Below are 15,563 nucleotides of genomic sequence, written 5' to 3' on the forward strand. Positions count from 1 at the left end.
TGATGTGTATGCCGTAGTCTGGAGTGGTCAAATGGAAAGATTTTGTAGCATAGCCTAAAATGACCTCTTCATGTCAGGATTAAGGAGGAGTTGGGCTGCATAAGTCGTCAGTTTCTCATAGCCAGAGACTAATTCTTTTTTATCCAAAAGTCTGTTTCCTCTGTTTAGTACAAATGGCTGTGGCCTCTTCCTTTATTTATTTTTTTTTTGTCTTGTCTGAGTGGCTTATTTGTCTGTTTAAAACTTGTTCCCAGTTGACTTCTAAGCTAAATGGAGAAGCCTCTTAAATTGAAATAAGCATCCACACAACCTTCGCACCTTAAACTAACACCTTAGTGTAAACGTACAGCTCTGTTAGAGACAGTTGCTAACCTCATTTTACACAGTTTTGGGTTGGGGAGATCTGCAAAAGTTGTGACAGTGATGTAGGTATTAACTGTTAATTTAACTTAGCTTTCCATCTTCGTAACAAAGCTTCTTTAAATCCATAAAGCTGTTTATACGGGTTTGTTTCCTAGGCATGGTATGTAGGCTTAAAACCAGGACTTCATGGATTCTGCTGACATGCAGTTTGCTACAGAATCTAAACCTTAATTTAAATATTTAGGGTCTTATAGTTGCATCTGTTTAATCTTCAGAAGCTCTTTACAGTATCATCTTCAAGTTGCACACCTGAAACAAGCTCAAGAGTGTACAGTGCATCTCAATGGGTTATTAGAACCAGAAGCTTGTATTTATAAATTAAATATGAACACTATTTCACTGCTGGTTATTCTAACAAACACCTATCTGATATGTATATCCCACAGTCCTGAATTGCTTCCTACGCCCCCTCAGATGTTGACATGCTTAACTATTCCTATTCAAGTGATGAAACTTCCAGCTCTGTCCTTTTTTCTCTTTCCACAAAGTGGACTTGCATTACTGTAAAATAAATAAATCTATGGTCTATCAAAAACTGAATTTGAAAACTGTGTAAACAGAAGTATATCAAGAGGCTACCATACTGCATGTTTAAACTTTCATTTTTTGAAGCTGCTGTACAAATTCCAGTCTGCTGCTTCAGTGCTGCAGAATCTAGAAATGACGCCCCAGCATTTATGTACTTTCGTAGCAAGTTTGACCTTACTAGGAGCCAGAGGTGATACCTTGCTCAGTGCTTTCCTCTCAGCAAGAGGAATCCTGACACGCTACTGAAATTACTTGACAGTCTTTGTATTGACTCTCAAAAGAGGTTTCCCTCCTCCATATGTACATGTGGAGTGAATTGCTTCTTGGAAGTTAGAGTGCCAGTATAAGTTGTTGGTTTCTCACTTGTCTAGCCAACAAACTTAAACAGTGTGGTAAAGTTTCAACAAAATGTTAGTTTAGTAGATGAATATTAATTTTATTCTTGTATTTCATATATGCTAAGACTTTTAAAACTTGTTAGATCTACTTCTTGAGCAGATATACAACTTGGCGTTACTAAGCTGAGAGTTGGGGTAACATTCAAGTCTTCAGAAAATTTTACCCTTAGTGAGAATTTTCACTAAGAATAGAGATTATCTTCTCCTGTCTCTACCAGCTGCATCCAAAATGTTAAGCTTTATTCTTCAAATATATATATATATTTATTTTTAGGTCCTTAGTGCAAAGGTGGTCACAAATGCACGAAGCCCTGGAGCAAAGTGTTATGGCATTGTAACCATGTCTTCCAGTACAGAGGTGGCTAGATGTATTGCACATCTCCATCGTACAGAGCTGCATGGACAACAAATTTCTGTTGAGAAAGTAAGTTTAATGCATACTCCTTACATAAAGATTATTTGTGTATGGAGTCAGTCTATTAAATTTACCATTCTAAAAAAATGTAGGTAAAAGGTGATCCTTCCAAGAAAGAGCTGAAGAAAGAAATTGATGAGAAATCCAGTTCTGGTAGAAACATGGGGGATAAGAAGACTGCATCAATTGATAAAACTAGCAAGTAAGAGCTTGCTTTGCTTCTTCTGGTTTGATGGACTGTCCAAACAAAATGATGTGTACTGAAACTATATAACCAAACCTTTCTCACTGTCTTTGTCCTTTTTAACAAGAACTCAGTCAGCCAAAAAAGAAGAAAAGAAATCTGACAAATCGGAGAAGAAAGAAAGTAAAGAAGCTAAGAAAACTGAAGGTAAAGATGAGAAGAATGATAATGGATCAAGTGGCCCTAATCAAGAATCCACTAAAAAAACTGAAGAAAAGAAACGAATAAGTATGCAATATAACTTTTTTTCCTAAAGCCTCTGTTTTCATCTTTTCATTTGATTTTATGGCAGCAATAATACCCAAGATGCCACTGCATATAAACCCTAAAACCTTGTTTCCTTAAAACCTTCAGTAATAGGGCCGTCATCGCTAAGTTAGAAAGTCATTCCGGTGATGTCATACAAACTACTAGATTTTTGTATTCTTGTTTATTACACAGATATGTATTGACATACCTGTCCTATCATCATCTTAATTTTTAAGATTCATATCTTGCATTTCAGCAAGTAAACTTTCCAGAATAGAAAGAAAAGGAGTACTTGTGGCACCTTAGAGACTAACAAGTACTCCTTTTCTTTTTGCGAATACAGACTAATACAGCTGCTACTCTGAAATCTGTTTCCAGAGTAGGCAGTTGACCATCTTAAAATGTGTTTATTTTCATTTGTAACTGTAGTGTTAAATGAAAACCACTTTAATTCATACTTGTGTTAAACCATTTTTCTTAGGTGGAAAAAGTCCAGGTCAGATGGTAATTCTAGACCAAACAAAAGGAGACCAGGGTCACACTAGGACAGTGAGAAGGGGAAGGTTTGATAAAGTAAGTATCTCTCTAAACTTGACATATAGACCTTGTTTGTCTCCATATTACTTTCTAACCACTTTATTATCAATTAATAGGCAAGTAACTATCTGCAGATAGTAGTTATCTTCATAATAGTCTAAGATATCAACACGGTTGTCCATGCTAACTAGTTCTTGAGGTTGTGATGTTGTAAACTAGTATAGTATCCAGAAATCTCCCTAGTACCATGTGACTTTTGAAATAACCGGAATTTCTGTCAACAGCCACCGGTGCTAAGGAACAAAGAGCGTTTCATTCAAGATAAAATGAAGTTCAGGGAGTACAGAGGTAGAAAGGATATCTTGCCTTTTGAGAAAATGAAGGAACAAAGAATGCGGGAGCACATGGTTCGATTGGAACGAATACGTCGAGCAGTTGAGCTCCGAAGGTAGTGATCAAAATTTTTTGTTTCATCTCAGACCACTTTAAGATTTAATTGGGTAAAATTACTTTTAGAAATCTGATTATAGGGCATTCCATCAAGCTTTTACCTCAAACACCACACTCAGCTTTCAAATTAGTATGAAAATACTTCATATCTGAAGTCCAAATTTGGTGCAAAAAGTTGGAAATTAGTGTCCATAGAGTAGAATAACAGGGATATGTACTTCATAACTGTCTGTGGTGTCAGTTCTTACATGTGATCAATCAATTTCTTTAAAGTATTGACATCATTTGTCCAATTGATTGTAATAGGTGTGACTAGAAATAGCTAATTCAGTAATTACACCTTAATGACATGGGGGCATGATATGGGATTGGTATTTTTGCTTCCAACAGGACAATCTGTCCTACTTTGAAGCTTTGAAGATACTCTGCTTTGTTCTGCTCCCTCTATGTGGGTCACGCTCTGCAGAAGGAGCAGAAACAACCCATGAGTTACCTGTTCGCATTCCTGTGGTGTGGGGATTTCCAGCAGGTGTAGAGCTAATATAGCAGGCTCCTGCATCTCCCTCCCTGCAGCCTAGTGTGGCGGGGGGGGAGGAGGAGGAGAAGAGAAGGAGTGGGAACATCCTGCACTCTGACATGTGGCCCAGCTATTGTCAGAATTGGGGGAGCAGTAACTGGCTCCCTGGTAATGATTCTCTAGCTCTGCTGGAGCTGCCACAAGCTGTATGCAGCAAAGAGTCTAACTCGCAACTTATATATCTTTGCTAGGCTGTCATCCAGGCAGAGTCAAAATGCAGACAGTAGCAGCAGACGGATGCCAATTAAAAAAACAAAACAAAAACCTAACACCTACTCCCATTCTATCAACGTCAAATCTACATGCACCTCAGATGACCCCTTAAATAAATGGACTCTGTAACGTGCCATACAGATTACCCAATTCGGGCTGTTTGGGACAAAGGAGGAAGTGAATTCCAATAAAAGGGCCCTACCAGCAGCCATGACTTACAATTTGAACACCTGCTGACTACAACTGTGGCAGTATTGCACAGGAGAAACCAGTCTCAGATAAACAACCACTATAAGCCATATTTTTAAATTAATGTTGTAGGCGAAGAGAACTTGCTGAGAGAGAGCGTCGGGAGAGAGAACGCATTCGAATCATACGTGAACGTGAGGAACGTGAGCGCTTGCAGAGGGAAAGAGAACGATTGGAGATTGAAAGACAAAAACTGGAGAGGGAAAGAATGGAACGAGAGCGCTTGGAAAGAGAACGGATTCGTATTGAACAGGTACAGGCCAGTATGCACAAAGTGCAGTGTTACATCAATTTACAATATTGTACTTAATCCTTTCCATTTTATTTGCTGTGATTCTCTTAAGTAGAAAATAAACTTGTAAACAGTTTAGTAGTGATCTTTCCCTCTGGCTGTTCAGTAGCTTATATGGAGAGTTGTCTAGATCTCGGTGGAAGTCAACAACCAAGAGGCTAAAGGATTCTGTTGGCCACATAAATCTGACTTAAATCTGCAAGTATTTCTTCTATAACTATGAATTTACTGCAAACAGAAAATGAGTGCCTTCCAGGGCATATTGGTACTAGAAATGTGTAAAACTTTCTAGTGACAATCTTGGTTAATGAGATGGCATACCAAAGGTCCTGTCACTCTGCTTTTTCACATAGTGAGTTATGTCTAATAGATCCCAATAGTCTAAAATTTCTTCTTTGAATTGCAAGTTTCTCCAGTATTAGTACAGAAATTGAAGTTGATCTGATTGTGTGTGGGGAATTAATTCTGTATTTGTAGCAACTATTGTATATTTGCCTCTAGTACAAAGCTAATGGGTTCGTTCTATAGTAATCCTCCCTTATCCTTTTGGTAGGAGCGTCGCAAAGAAGCAGAGCGTATTGCTCGTGAAAGGGAGGAGCTTCGTCGACAGCAGCAGCAGCTTCGTTATGAACAGGAGAAAAGGAACTCTTTGAAACGTCCGCGTGATGTAGATCACAGGTAATGTATTTTCCAAGTTGCTAATCTGTTGCTCCTGCCACCAAACAAACTCTGTTTATCATTAAGTGGGCCCATGCAGAGAACACTTTCTTGGCCAGGATTCAACGCTTGCCACCATAACTGAGTACCCAGTGCTGCTGACCTATTTGCTAAGGACTAATACATCAGTTCTCAAACTGTGGGTCAGGACCCCAAAGTGGGTTGCGACCCTGTTTTAAGGGGATCACCAGAGCTGGCATTAGACTTGCTGAGGCAAGGGGCTAAAGCCTGAGCCACACAGCCCAAGGCCAAAGCACAAGGGTTTCAGCCCTCGGTGGCGGGGCTCAGGTTACAAGCCTTCCACTTGGGGTTGAAGCTCTTGGGCTTTGCTCTCCTCCTCCACGTCCTGTCTTCTTCCCCTTCTCTTCTCTTCTCCTCCTCCTCCCCCCCCCACACCTGGAGCATTGGGGCTTGGGCTTTGGCTCCCTCAACTGGGGTGGTGGGGCTTGGGCAGGCTCAGGTGGCAGTGTGGTGAAGTTTGAGAATCCCTGGACTAATATGTCTAAATCAATGTAATGCAACTGCAATGTGGAGAGAGATAATTCTGTACTAGGAAGGAAACGTCTTAGGATAATCCTCATGGCCCAACAAGAGCATCTCTCACGTGTGTGTGTGTGTGTGTGTGTGTGTGTGTGTGTGTGTGTGTGTGTGCGCGTGCTATTTTACTGTCCTGATTTGAAACAGTTATGGAAGTTTCCAGCTACTACCACTTGGTGTTAAAACTTCAGATCCTGGGAGCTGGATGGCTCAGTGAATCAATAATACAATACAGAGCCTTTGGCTTCTAGATTTCTGTATCAGTTTCTTTCCAGTTGAGTGGTCATTGACAAAAGTTGCTAGTTGGCAAATGTTTGACCCATGTCAAACACTACTTATCAGATAAGAATGGGACTAAAATTCTTACAGTTGGCATCATTGTTAGTATTTTTCAACAGTGTGTAAGGAATCGCCTAAAATCACTCTCTCCTCGAGGTGGTCATGATTTTCCCATGGGTCAAAATACAGCTACTGGTATCAGTGGTGTATGTACTTCATGGGAAATAGGACTTCAGTTTTCAAGCTGTTAATTGCACGTTAATGAACACACAGCCTTTCTTTAGCGAGCCTGCAAATATACTAAATCTGTTCATAGTTTGGTGATTTAATGTCTCCAATGACCAGGCTAACTGGAACATTCTGTATACTGTTCTCCTCCACATGTCAGTGTATTTTAGTTCTTGTAATTTTGTCTGAAAGACAAAACTTACCTTAAGTTCTACTGATGTTCACTGGTCATAGATTCTATCCTGTGCAGGAATCAAACAGTAGGCCCTTACTAGCAGTTTCGGATGTTTGTACAGATGGTTTCCATTTTATCTCACTGGCTGAAGTGGACAAATACTCTTGGTTCTAAAATACTATCGTGTTCTAGATTTTTTTTTTTTCCTAAAATGACCTTCATTAGAAAGCAATGAATTAAGTTGTGCATTTATCAAATTCACTGATGAAAAATTGGAACAAATGATCAGTTCTAAGTTCTTAGTATATGTTACAGGAGTTGGAGACAACATGAAGACTAAATAACGGATGGACTCAATTTGAAGCCACCTTTTAACCTCTTCTGTACTATAGTAAACCACAATTCAAATATTGTAACTTCTTGTAAAATATTCATTAGAAATGTCTGTTTTTAAAGGCGGGATGATCCCTACTGGAATGAGAATAAAAAGATGTCCTTGGATACAGATGCACGCTTTAGTCATGGTTCTGATTACAGTCGCCAGCAGAATAGGTTTAATGACTTTGACCACAGAGAGAGGGGGCGATACCCAGAGGGTTCATCAGTGCCATCATCCTCTTTTGAAAGGTATGTTTGCAGACAATAGTTACTAAGATTTTTACTTTTAAGAGGTACCAGAGACCTGCTTGAAACTCCGGGAAGTGTTTGAGATTTCTACCCTTGAGTTCTTAAGACTGATACAGGGGGAAATAGCTTTAATAAGGCTTGATGTTTTGGTTCAGCATTTAAAAACAAAACACTGAGAAATGTCTTTAGTATTTATAGTAGGCTAATAGAGCTACATTTTCATGGCAGTCAAGATAGGATATTGATGTAATATGTGGCTAAATGGCAACATTTGCCCAAACAGACTTTTTTCAGACTTTTTGGTAAAATTCATACAGACTAATTTTATACTTTTTCTGTTGGATCTCTGGTTTATCCAGTCCATTTCATAATTCTGGAAAGCGTTTCTGTAACAGTGTTCTCATTATAGGCATTAATGAAACCTGCTGTGAGTTGAACCTTGTAACAGTTTATACAATTACAATAAGTGTAGGTATTCACATTTGCGTAATTTCATGTACATAGCTACTAAATTGACTGAACTAGATAAGGAAGCAACTGGTGTTCTAGCTGAAGTTAGTGGACTGAGCAAATAACCAGTCCTGCCCTCCAATTTGTACAGGCGAGAACGCTTTGTAAATCAAAGTGAAGGAAAAAAAACACGCCCGACAGCGCGAAGAGAGGAGCCTGGGTTTGAGAGGTATCCTAAGAATTTCAGTGAGTCCAGAAGAAATGAACCCCCACAACCAAGAAATGAACTTCGAGATACTGACAGACGAGAAGTGCGAGGAGACAGAGATGAGAGAAGAACAGTGATAATTCATGATAGGCCAGAAATATCACATGGTCGTCATCCAAGAGAAACTGGTTCAAATCCACCTAGACAAACTAATTGGAAGAACGAGGGAGGCATAAGCACAGACAAACGGGATGCCAGGTATAGTCGTCTGGATATTAGACACAGCTGTATTGCTAGTGATTTTAGCAAAACCAATTTATAGTATCAATGTTAACTGGAGAATTTGCCTTAAAAAACAAACTAGATTATCAGAATGGCACAGTTTAGAACTTGCATTCTGTTCGTTGTCTGCCACAACCTTGACTGTACAGGGAATCCTTGGACTTAAGATACCCAACTTACGTCGGATGCCCTAACGACGCTTTTCAATTGACTGCCCATTTCACCCCTACAACACTTTCGCCCTTAGGATGCTCAATTTGCACAAAGTTCTCTTGAAATCACTTCCTGGTTGCATTATACTGGTGTTGAGCTGGAAGGGGCCGCTTCTGATTGGCCTCGAGGCAGGAGTGTAGCTTGTTGCTGGGTAGGGTGGTTGCTTATTTTTGATTAGTTGAGCCTGGCCAGGAGCCAATCAGAAAGTTTGAACAGTGATTGGCTGAGGCTCAGCATGTGTGCTGTTTTCCCTGGCTTTCTGTGCATGTGTTGCCAGCGTTCTGAGTAGCATATGTGAGGTTTACATGTTTAATGCTGTTTACAAAATACAGCGAACAGTAAATACACTGATGCAACATTAGTCATCTATAATTTAATTTTAGTACAAAAGTCTGGGTTATTGTGGTGAAAATAGTGTATCAAGCCATTGACCAGGAACCAATCCGCCCTTCATACCATTGATTCCTATGGAAAAAGCGGGTTCAACTTACAATGTTTCGACTTACAACATAGTTGGTTCTTCAGAATTGTGTTGTAAGACCGAAGACTCCATGTATTGTTTGTTTACGCTTTCTGCCATGCTGTTCTTGGGCATGCATAGTAGTAGTGTGGTGAGTCACTGTTTGAGAGACTGTAGGATGCTTCCTATTTTTATTAGCAATTTTTGAGAGGAGTTAACTATTCAGACCTATAAATTGCTGCTTAGTGACTTGCAAGTAACTTCCTAAGAACCCAAAATACACAGAAAATTGGACTCTGTCTAGCCTCCACACAAAGATATTACCAGCTACTGCCTTGTGCCAATAAAAGAAAAATTTGACTAGATAATTCTCTTACAGAGGAGAGAGACCAGAAAGATCAGGAAGAGAGGTGTCTGGACACGTGAGAAGTGCTGCACCCGGTAGCCGTAGCAGCGCTTCTGGTTATGGAAGCAGGGAGGGAGAACGGGGAGTCATGGGAGAAAGAGGAAGCGGAGGACAAGTAAGTATCTTTACTGCTCTATAACTGTTGAAGAATGAGCTAACTCTATACTCTTAGTATTTATACTGCTGTGCAGTGCTAAAGGGTAATGTGTGTGTTTCCATTAAGTATCCAAAAGATGAGTATCTATTACTTCTCTTGGTGATCTAATGTGCTTCAGGTGAATCAGAATGATGGATGTAGATGCTGTTTGAACCACTGATACCACACCAACTGGTGGGAGAGTAGTTAAGTGGAATACAGTGCAGTCTTAGCATGCTGTCTCAGATAATTATGTACCCCACTTTCTAAAGTGTTCGGTAACAACAACAAAAATCCCAAGAACAACTGCAGTTCTAATCTTGGCCTTGCTGGCACTTTAGTCTGTAGTGACAATCTTGCTAGTGACACTGGCTAACCAAGAAACTCTTAAGACTCAATTTCTTCTCTATCTGTTGATTACATTAACTATCCTACAAAAAGGGGAAGCATAGTTATTGCTGTTCTCCAGGTGGGGAAACTGATGGAGGGTGTGAAGTTACTAGTCCACTGTCGCAAAACATATCCATATCAGAGCTGGTTATAGCATCCAGGTTTCTTGATTCCCACTCCATGGAACCAGGCCACCTTCCAGAAATTAAAGCTGCACAGAAACACTTCCAGAAAGGAGCTTCCATATTAGCATTGTTAAAAATCTTATTTTGAAACAAGAGGATCAGACTCAGAAATGCCAGTTCTAATTGTTGAATTTGTAAAGTGATTTTTACCTTTAAACACTGAGTTGAGAAATGGGTAAATTCCATCATAAGTATATTGGAGAGAATTCAAAATCATTGTATAAAATATGTAACTTCCTTCAGAAGGAAGGAACTAACTCAAAACATTGCAGTTTAAGCCGTGTGATCATTTCAGACTTGCTGTAAATCGCTGTATATTTTGCCAGCATTATAATGAAGATAGACATGTTGTTGAACGCCATAGTCGTGAAACTGGACCAAGAAAAGAATGGCATGGACCTAGTTCTCAAGGAAGTGGGTATCATGATGCAAGGAGAATGGGAGATGGCCGTGGAGGAGGTGGCATGATGTCTCCACATACAAGGTACAAAAAACGCTCCTTTCCCCTGGTTCCCCATTGTTGAGCTCTCAAAGCTCTTCATTGCGACCATAATCCTTCTGGATGAGAACCAGTCAACGCCACTTAATCGGTTGAAGGGGTCGCTGCTGCACAACATGAAACTCATCTTTCCCATGAGCTGAGCTGGCTTAGTCATGAATCTGGATCATTTACATAACAGTGCAGAGTATTCCCTGCACTGCTACTAGCAGTTATTCAATAGCAGCAGTGTTCAGCTGCATCAGTGTATTCTGCTGTAAAGTGTGTAACTTCCTCTTTGTCAGGAAAGCTTTCATTATGTTGTACCAAGCCTCTCCTCCTGAGGTTCTACAGTTCTGTTCTACAATTGAGTTACATAAGTATTTAGTACTATTCACACAAACATTTGACAGACTCATAAAACTTCCACTCGGAATACCCTTTAACACTTTTTTTTTTTTTAAACCTTTGTTTCCAGTAACTCTTCACCAATTAATAGAGTTGTACAGATCACAGGCAATTCCATGCAGAGGGGAAGTGGCTCAGGATTTAAGCCGTTTAAGGGTGGACCTCCACGAAGATTCTAAGATCCACAGCTGCTTGGTTTCAAGATAACTTATTGAAATCTCTTCTAAACTTTACCTGATACAAACAGGAAGTCTTGTCTGGAAATCCTGTTTAATTTTTTTTTAATTTTAACACTTACTTTTTTCCTCTCAATTTTGGAGGCGTTTTTAATAGTTGCGTTGTAATTTTGGATAGTTTTTGTGTATCTTTGATAAGCATTTTCCCTGCGGCACTAGAGCTCTGCAAAACAAATTGGAACCAAAATATTGGTTCACTGTATAAATATAAAGAAATAATTTGCAGCTGTGTGCTAGTAGTTTAATTTACCAGCATTGGCTCTGTGGTGTCACGCTTTAAAGTTAGCTACATAGAACAGAACATACACAACATTAACCTCCATTTTGAAGGTTGTTCAGGCTATAAAACCTGCTTTCTAATTTGTAGAGAATTAAGGTGGTTTTCTTGCATTTCTGGGTATTATGTAACCTATTTTTGCAGAAGGTACTGTTACATTGAGTGCATCTGTGTATTCTTGCAAATGTATTCTTTTGAAATAAACCTTCATATTCTGTATAGTTCCTAGTAAGTTTCTGGAACTTTCAGTCTGCTGGGGCAAAAAAGAATAAAACTGACACATTTTGAACACAAGCTCTGTTCCTGTATGGCATACAATAGACACCAGAGGGGATAGCCTGGTTTTGATTGCTGAAACTCTTTATAAACCACCACTTTGTAATCAAAAAGGACAGCTTGTTCAAGTCACCAACCACAGTTTCTATACTGCTACCAGTAGAACTCAATTCATATCCGGAAGACCATTTTGATTTTAGGTTGAGATGCAAGTCAATTAAAATGTGTTCAGATCGGATGCAAGCAATTTAAAGTTTCCTCTGAGTGTAATTCCATTAATGTGAAGTATCACTTTTTTTCTTAGTAGGATATATAATGAATCTAAACACTAGAGTCCCTAAAAGTCCCTGTTTTATTTTTATTCTCAGCCTCTGACTCCACATTTCAGCATGGGGGGAGAAGTTAAAGGTACTTTTTCGAAGGCCTGCAAAGGAACAAAGACCTACACTTGGCATCAACAATCCATTTAATCCTTGCATGCCTCCCTAATTTAGAAGTAGGAGTGACCAAATTTGGGAGAAACAAAGTAGGCTGTTGGGGGTAGAGATGAAGACTTGCCTTCCATTCACAAGTAGGACAGGATATGGTTTGGGGATTTTTTTTTTTTTTTGTGATCAAAAATGGAATTGGTTAGCAGGGTCTGAAGAAGGAAATTCCTCTTCAATACATAGAATATTTACAGCTTCCGTTTCATTACTTGCATGCTTCCCATCACAGTACCCTCTGAAAATCTCAGATATAGTGGATTTATTCTCAACTTTCCAGTGAGAGTAGAGGGAGCATTACTCTAATTTTACAGATCAAGTGACTTGCTAGACTATTGGAGCCAGGAATGGAAAGCATTTCACTAGAGTCGCAGTCAGTACCTTCACTACACAATCATCTTTCTCATCTCACCCAGCCAGTCTCTTATTAACTAATGCTGTGTTCTCTTTGTGGGAGTTGAAGAATAGTTAAACTACAACTGGTTGGTGTGTGTGTGTGTGTGTGTGTAAAAAAAAAAAAAAACTGCACTGCAGAGTTCCTCAGTGGTGCTGGATGCTTTTGAGACTGATAATGATAGGACCCTGATGAATGACAAACTACTCAATTTCAACTCAAGATTTTCATGACTAGCATGGGATTATCTGATGCAATGCCATGAGTCAAGAGTTTTGGGATTGGGTGGCACTTAGCTTAGTTTTTAAGCGGTTATGGATTGACCTACTATCCCCTACTTTTTAATGTGGTGGCACATCTATTCAGGCAAGGACCCTGTTCATGGTATGCCCCAAAAGCAAATAGCATGAGAGTACTGCCAGAAGGCCTTGAGGGAAGTTATTCTGTGATCAGGCCACTTTTAAGGAGGTCTGCATTTTCAGGCCTATCCTTCATTAATAAGGAGGCTTCAAGATCCTGCCTTCTCTGCCTTTGTACTTGGTGCATCCTTGGCATCCAGATGAAATAAAGGAAGATGAGGGGTAAATCTGGCTGCTAAAGAGATTTTGATCTTCAAAATTATGCTGTGCAGGAGAGAAGAGGCGGCTGTTCTCCACAGATGCTACAAGTAAGTATTAGGGCTGAGGGGCCAGCTGCTTTCACTTGGTGACGGACATAATTCCCTCCGCATTATCAAGAAACTTCTAATTATTTTGTGAGTAAAATTCTGTAGCTCAACCCAGTGCTATCTCAACTTCCTCTACAGAAGCAAGGTATGCAGAAATACTGAATACGAGATTTTCCTCACTGAGTCTAGGCCATGCAGAAAGGGACTAGAGGTTGCTTTCTAGCTTACTCTTTGATATTCTGCCTAACTAAGTCTCATGGCCTGGGTCCTGAAGACCAGCAGAGAAGTGGGTCTATTGCTGGCGGACATCATCAGTGTCTCTGAGGGAATGTAGAATTGCTTTCCTCTTAAAGAAGCTGCTTCTGCATAAGAAACTACAGCAATACTTGATGCTGACAGTCTGGCTATCGGCCCCCTCCCCCCAAGCCCAATAATTATATTGCAAAGGCTGGTGATACAGATCAGTTGTTCGAAGTCTCGCATCCTTGATCCATGCCAGTCTATGTAAGGGACAAACTGCACTGATGCCTGTGCTATCTGCATTCAGTTCCGTGGTTCATGCGTTGATATGCCTGCAGACGACTACAGGAGTGGATTTGTGCTTAGCTTTACTGGCAGAGTTTTCCTAGGGGGTGGAATGGGACAACTGCTCTCTAAGGGCTGGCTCAAGTTTTGCAGAGTTCCATCCATTACATGCTACTGCCCCCTAGCAGTGTTCGGATATGGCAGTAGAGCTATTAAATGTCTGGCTTTTTTGGGGTGGGGTGAGATGAACTAACTGGCTAAAGTTCATTTTCGATAAAAACTGCAGTGATGTTGCTTAAAGGTGGGATAGCTCTTATTCTTTTTGGGGGGCATTTGAACTAGAGACTAATTATTATTATTCTACAATTTGCCAGTGTTGATTTCATCACATGACAATCTTTAATTCCTGGAGATTCTGCAACCCTACATTCTAGTGGGGGAACAGATGTTCCAAGACCACCGTAGGGATGCTTTCCCCTTCTGCAGGAGGCTTCAGTTTTTTTCTTTCAGACTTTGCACCTGTGACCTATGCTTTTTGTCACCAATACAGGATTACTATAATGTGCCCAATCTCGGGCAACATAATCTAAAACAATGTGGAAACTGAAGCTGGTATAGAATGCAGTAACCTATTAGAGTAGAAAATATTAGTGAACATACACCTTTAGGATATGCACTAGCTGCCTATGTGTTGCTGGCTCACAATTAAGAGGTTGGTATTGACTTTTTAAAGCCCCCAATTGTTCAAAATATTTTTACTTTAGATTAACTCTAATGCCTCAAGGGAGCTCACAAGGATAAGGTAGGGAGAGAGGCAGAGGGCTGCAGGCTTGCTGTATGTGAGGATTTGCAAAGGGGGGAGGGGAAGATTATTCCATGGCTCTAGTGCTTGTATCCCATCCAAACTAGCCTAAATCTGATCACCATCTAGCTCTGTTGAAAAGCTCATCTTTCATGAGGTGGGGATGGTGACTGAGGAAAGGAATTAGAGGTGGCAACTGGTGGGAGTTCCTGTCTTAAATGACTTGAAATAGCAGTTGGGGGTATGGGGTGGGCTATGCACTTGGTGACATGATGTAGGGGGCAGAGAGAGAAGCTAAGTGTTTCAAGTGGCTTTCAAGTGGATGATCCATTTCTTGCATTTACCCACAGTATTAGCCGCTACATAACAATACATATCTCTTCCTGCTGATAATTTGTACAGTTTTAGCTCTAGGATCCTCAAAGATTTGGTACCAATGCCAGTCTGAAGGTCAGAAGTGGAAGAGGTGCATCTTTACTGTACACTGAAGTTAAAAGCACACTGCTATTCTTGTGCCAAGATGCAACCACTCACCAAAAAACCTCTTCTACTCCAAGCATACAGTCTGGCTGTTGAGAGGACTAGACTAAGGGCTAGGTCAGTGCTAGGAGTGCTTTGATGGTATAGGTAAAACAGGATCCTACCCTGGTAAAGTGATCTTAGTGCAGACATTGTTTTTAGGCTTCTAAAAAGGCAATTTTGACATATAGCAAATTCCAGCCACCTCCCATCAAAAGCAATTTTGCCAGTATGTAAAAACATTTAGGGATGTCTCATGCCACAGCTATATCTGTCACATTACCTCCCAAGCATAGCTATACCAGCAGAAGTTTGTTATAGCCTTAAAGTGAGCTGTAGCTCATGAAAACCTGTGCTCAAATAAATTTGTTAGTCTCTAAGGTGCCACAAGTACTCCTTTTCTGTTTTGCGAATACAGACTAACATGGCTGCTACTCTGAAACCACAGGGAAAAGGGACACTTGCTGATTAACTACCATAAGTCTTACAAAGTCTTCACCTTTACTGACCAACTGCCATTGTGTTAACTTATGGAACACTTTACAAAGTTATGTAGCCATTAAAAAGGTGTCTGTCCAATACAAGAGGCATATGTTTTAAAATTCAGAAATGAACAAAGCACCTGCTT

General features: G+C 40.1%; 1 protein-coding gene across 6 annotated transcripts in view; it reads left to right on the plus strand.

The window, feature by feature from the left end:
* The window catches only part of SLTM (SAFB like transcription modulator), a 51,468-nt gene that overhangs the window by 20,295 nt on the left and 15,610 nt on the right, over window positions 1–15,563 (plus strand). For 2 of the 6 annotated variants that reach the window (XM_043493593.1, XM_043493594.1), the window contains 12 exons: window positions 1,624–1,773; window positions 1,857–1,966; window positions 2,076–2,155; window positions 2,739–2,830; window positions 3,079–3,242; window positions 4,356–4,536; window positions 5,129–5,253; window positions 6,968–7,138; window positions 7,740–8,054; window positions 9,131–9,272; window positions 10,195–10,352; window positions 10,825–11,488. In XM_043493593.1, the coding sequence (XP_043349528.1) occupies window positions 1,624–1,773; window positions 1,857–1,966; window positions 2,076–2,155; window positions 2,739–2,830; window positions 3,079–3,242; window positions 4,356–4,536; window positions 5,129–5,253; window positions 6,968–7,138; window positions 7,740–8,054; window positions 9,131–9,272; window positions 10,195–10,352; window positions 10,825–10,933 (1,797 nt within the window). In that variant the 3' untranslated portion in view covers window positions 10,934–11,488. Of the gene's footprint in view, window positions 1–1,623; window positions 1,774–1,856; window positions 1,967–2,075; window positions 2,237–2,738; window positions 2,831–3,078; window positions 3,243–4,355; window positions 4,537–5,128; window positions 5,254–6,967; window positions 7,139–7,739; window positions 8,055–9,130; window positions 9,273–10,194; window positions 10,353–10,824; window positions 11,489–14,416; window positions 14,429–15,563 lie in introns of those variants that run through there. The other 4 variants (XM_038419047.2, XM_043493592.1, XM_038419048.2 and 1 more) reach the window with 3 other exon arrangements.

The sequence above is a fragment of the Dermochelys coriacea genome, chromosome 10, assembly GCF_009764565.3.
Source record: "Dermochelys coriacea isolate rDerCor1 chromosome 10, rDerCor1.pri.v4, whole genome shotgun sequence".
Taxonomy (NCBI): domain Eukaryota; kingdom Metazoa; phylum Chordata; order Testudines; family Dermochelyidae; genus Dermochelys; species Dermochelys coriacea.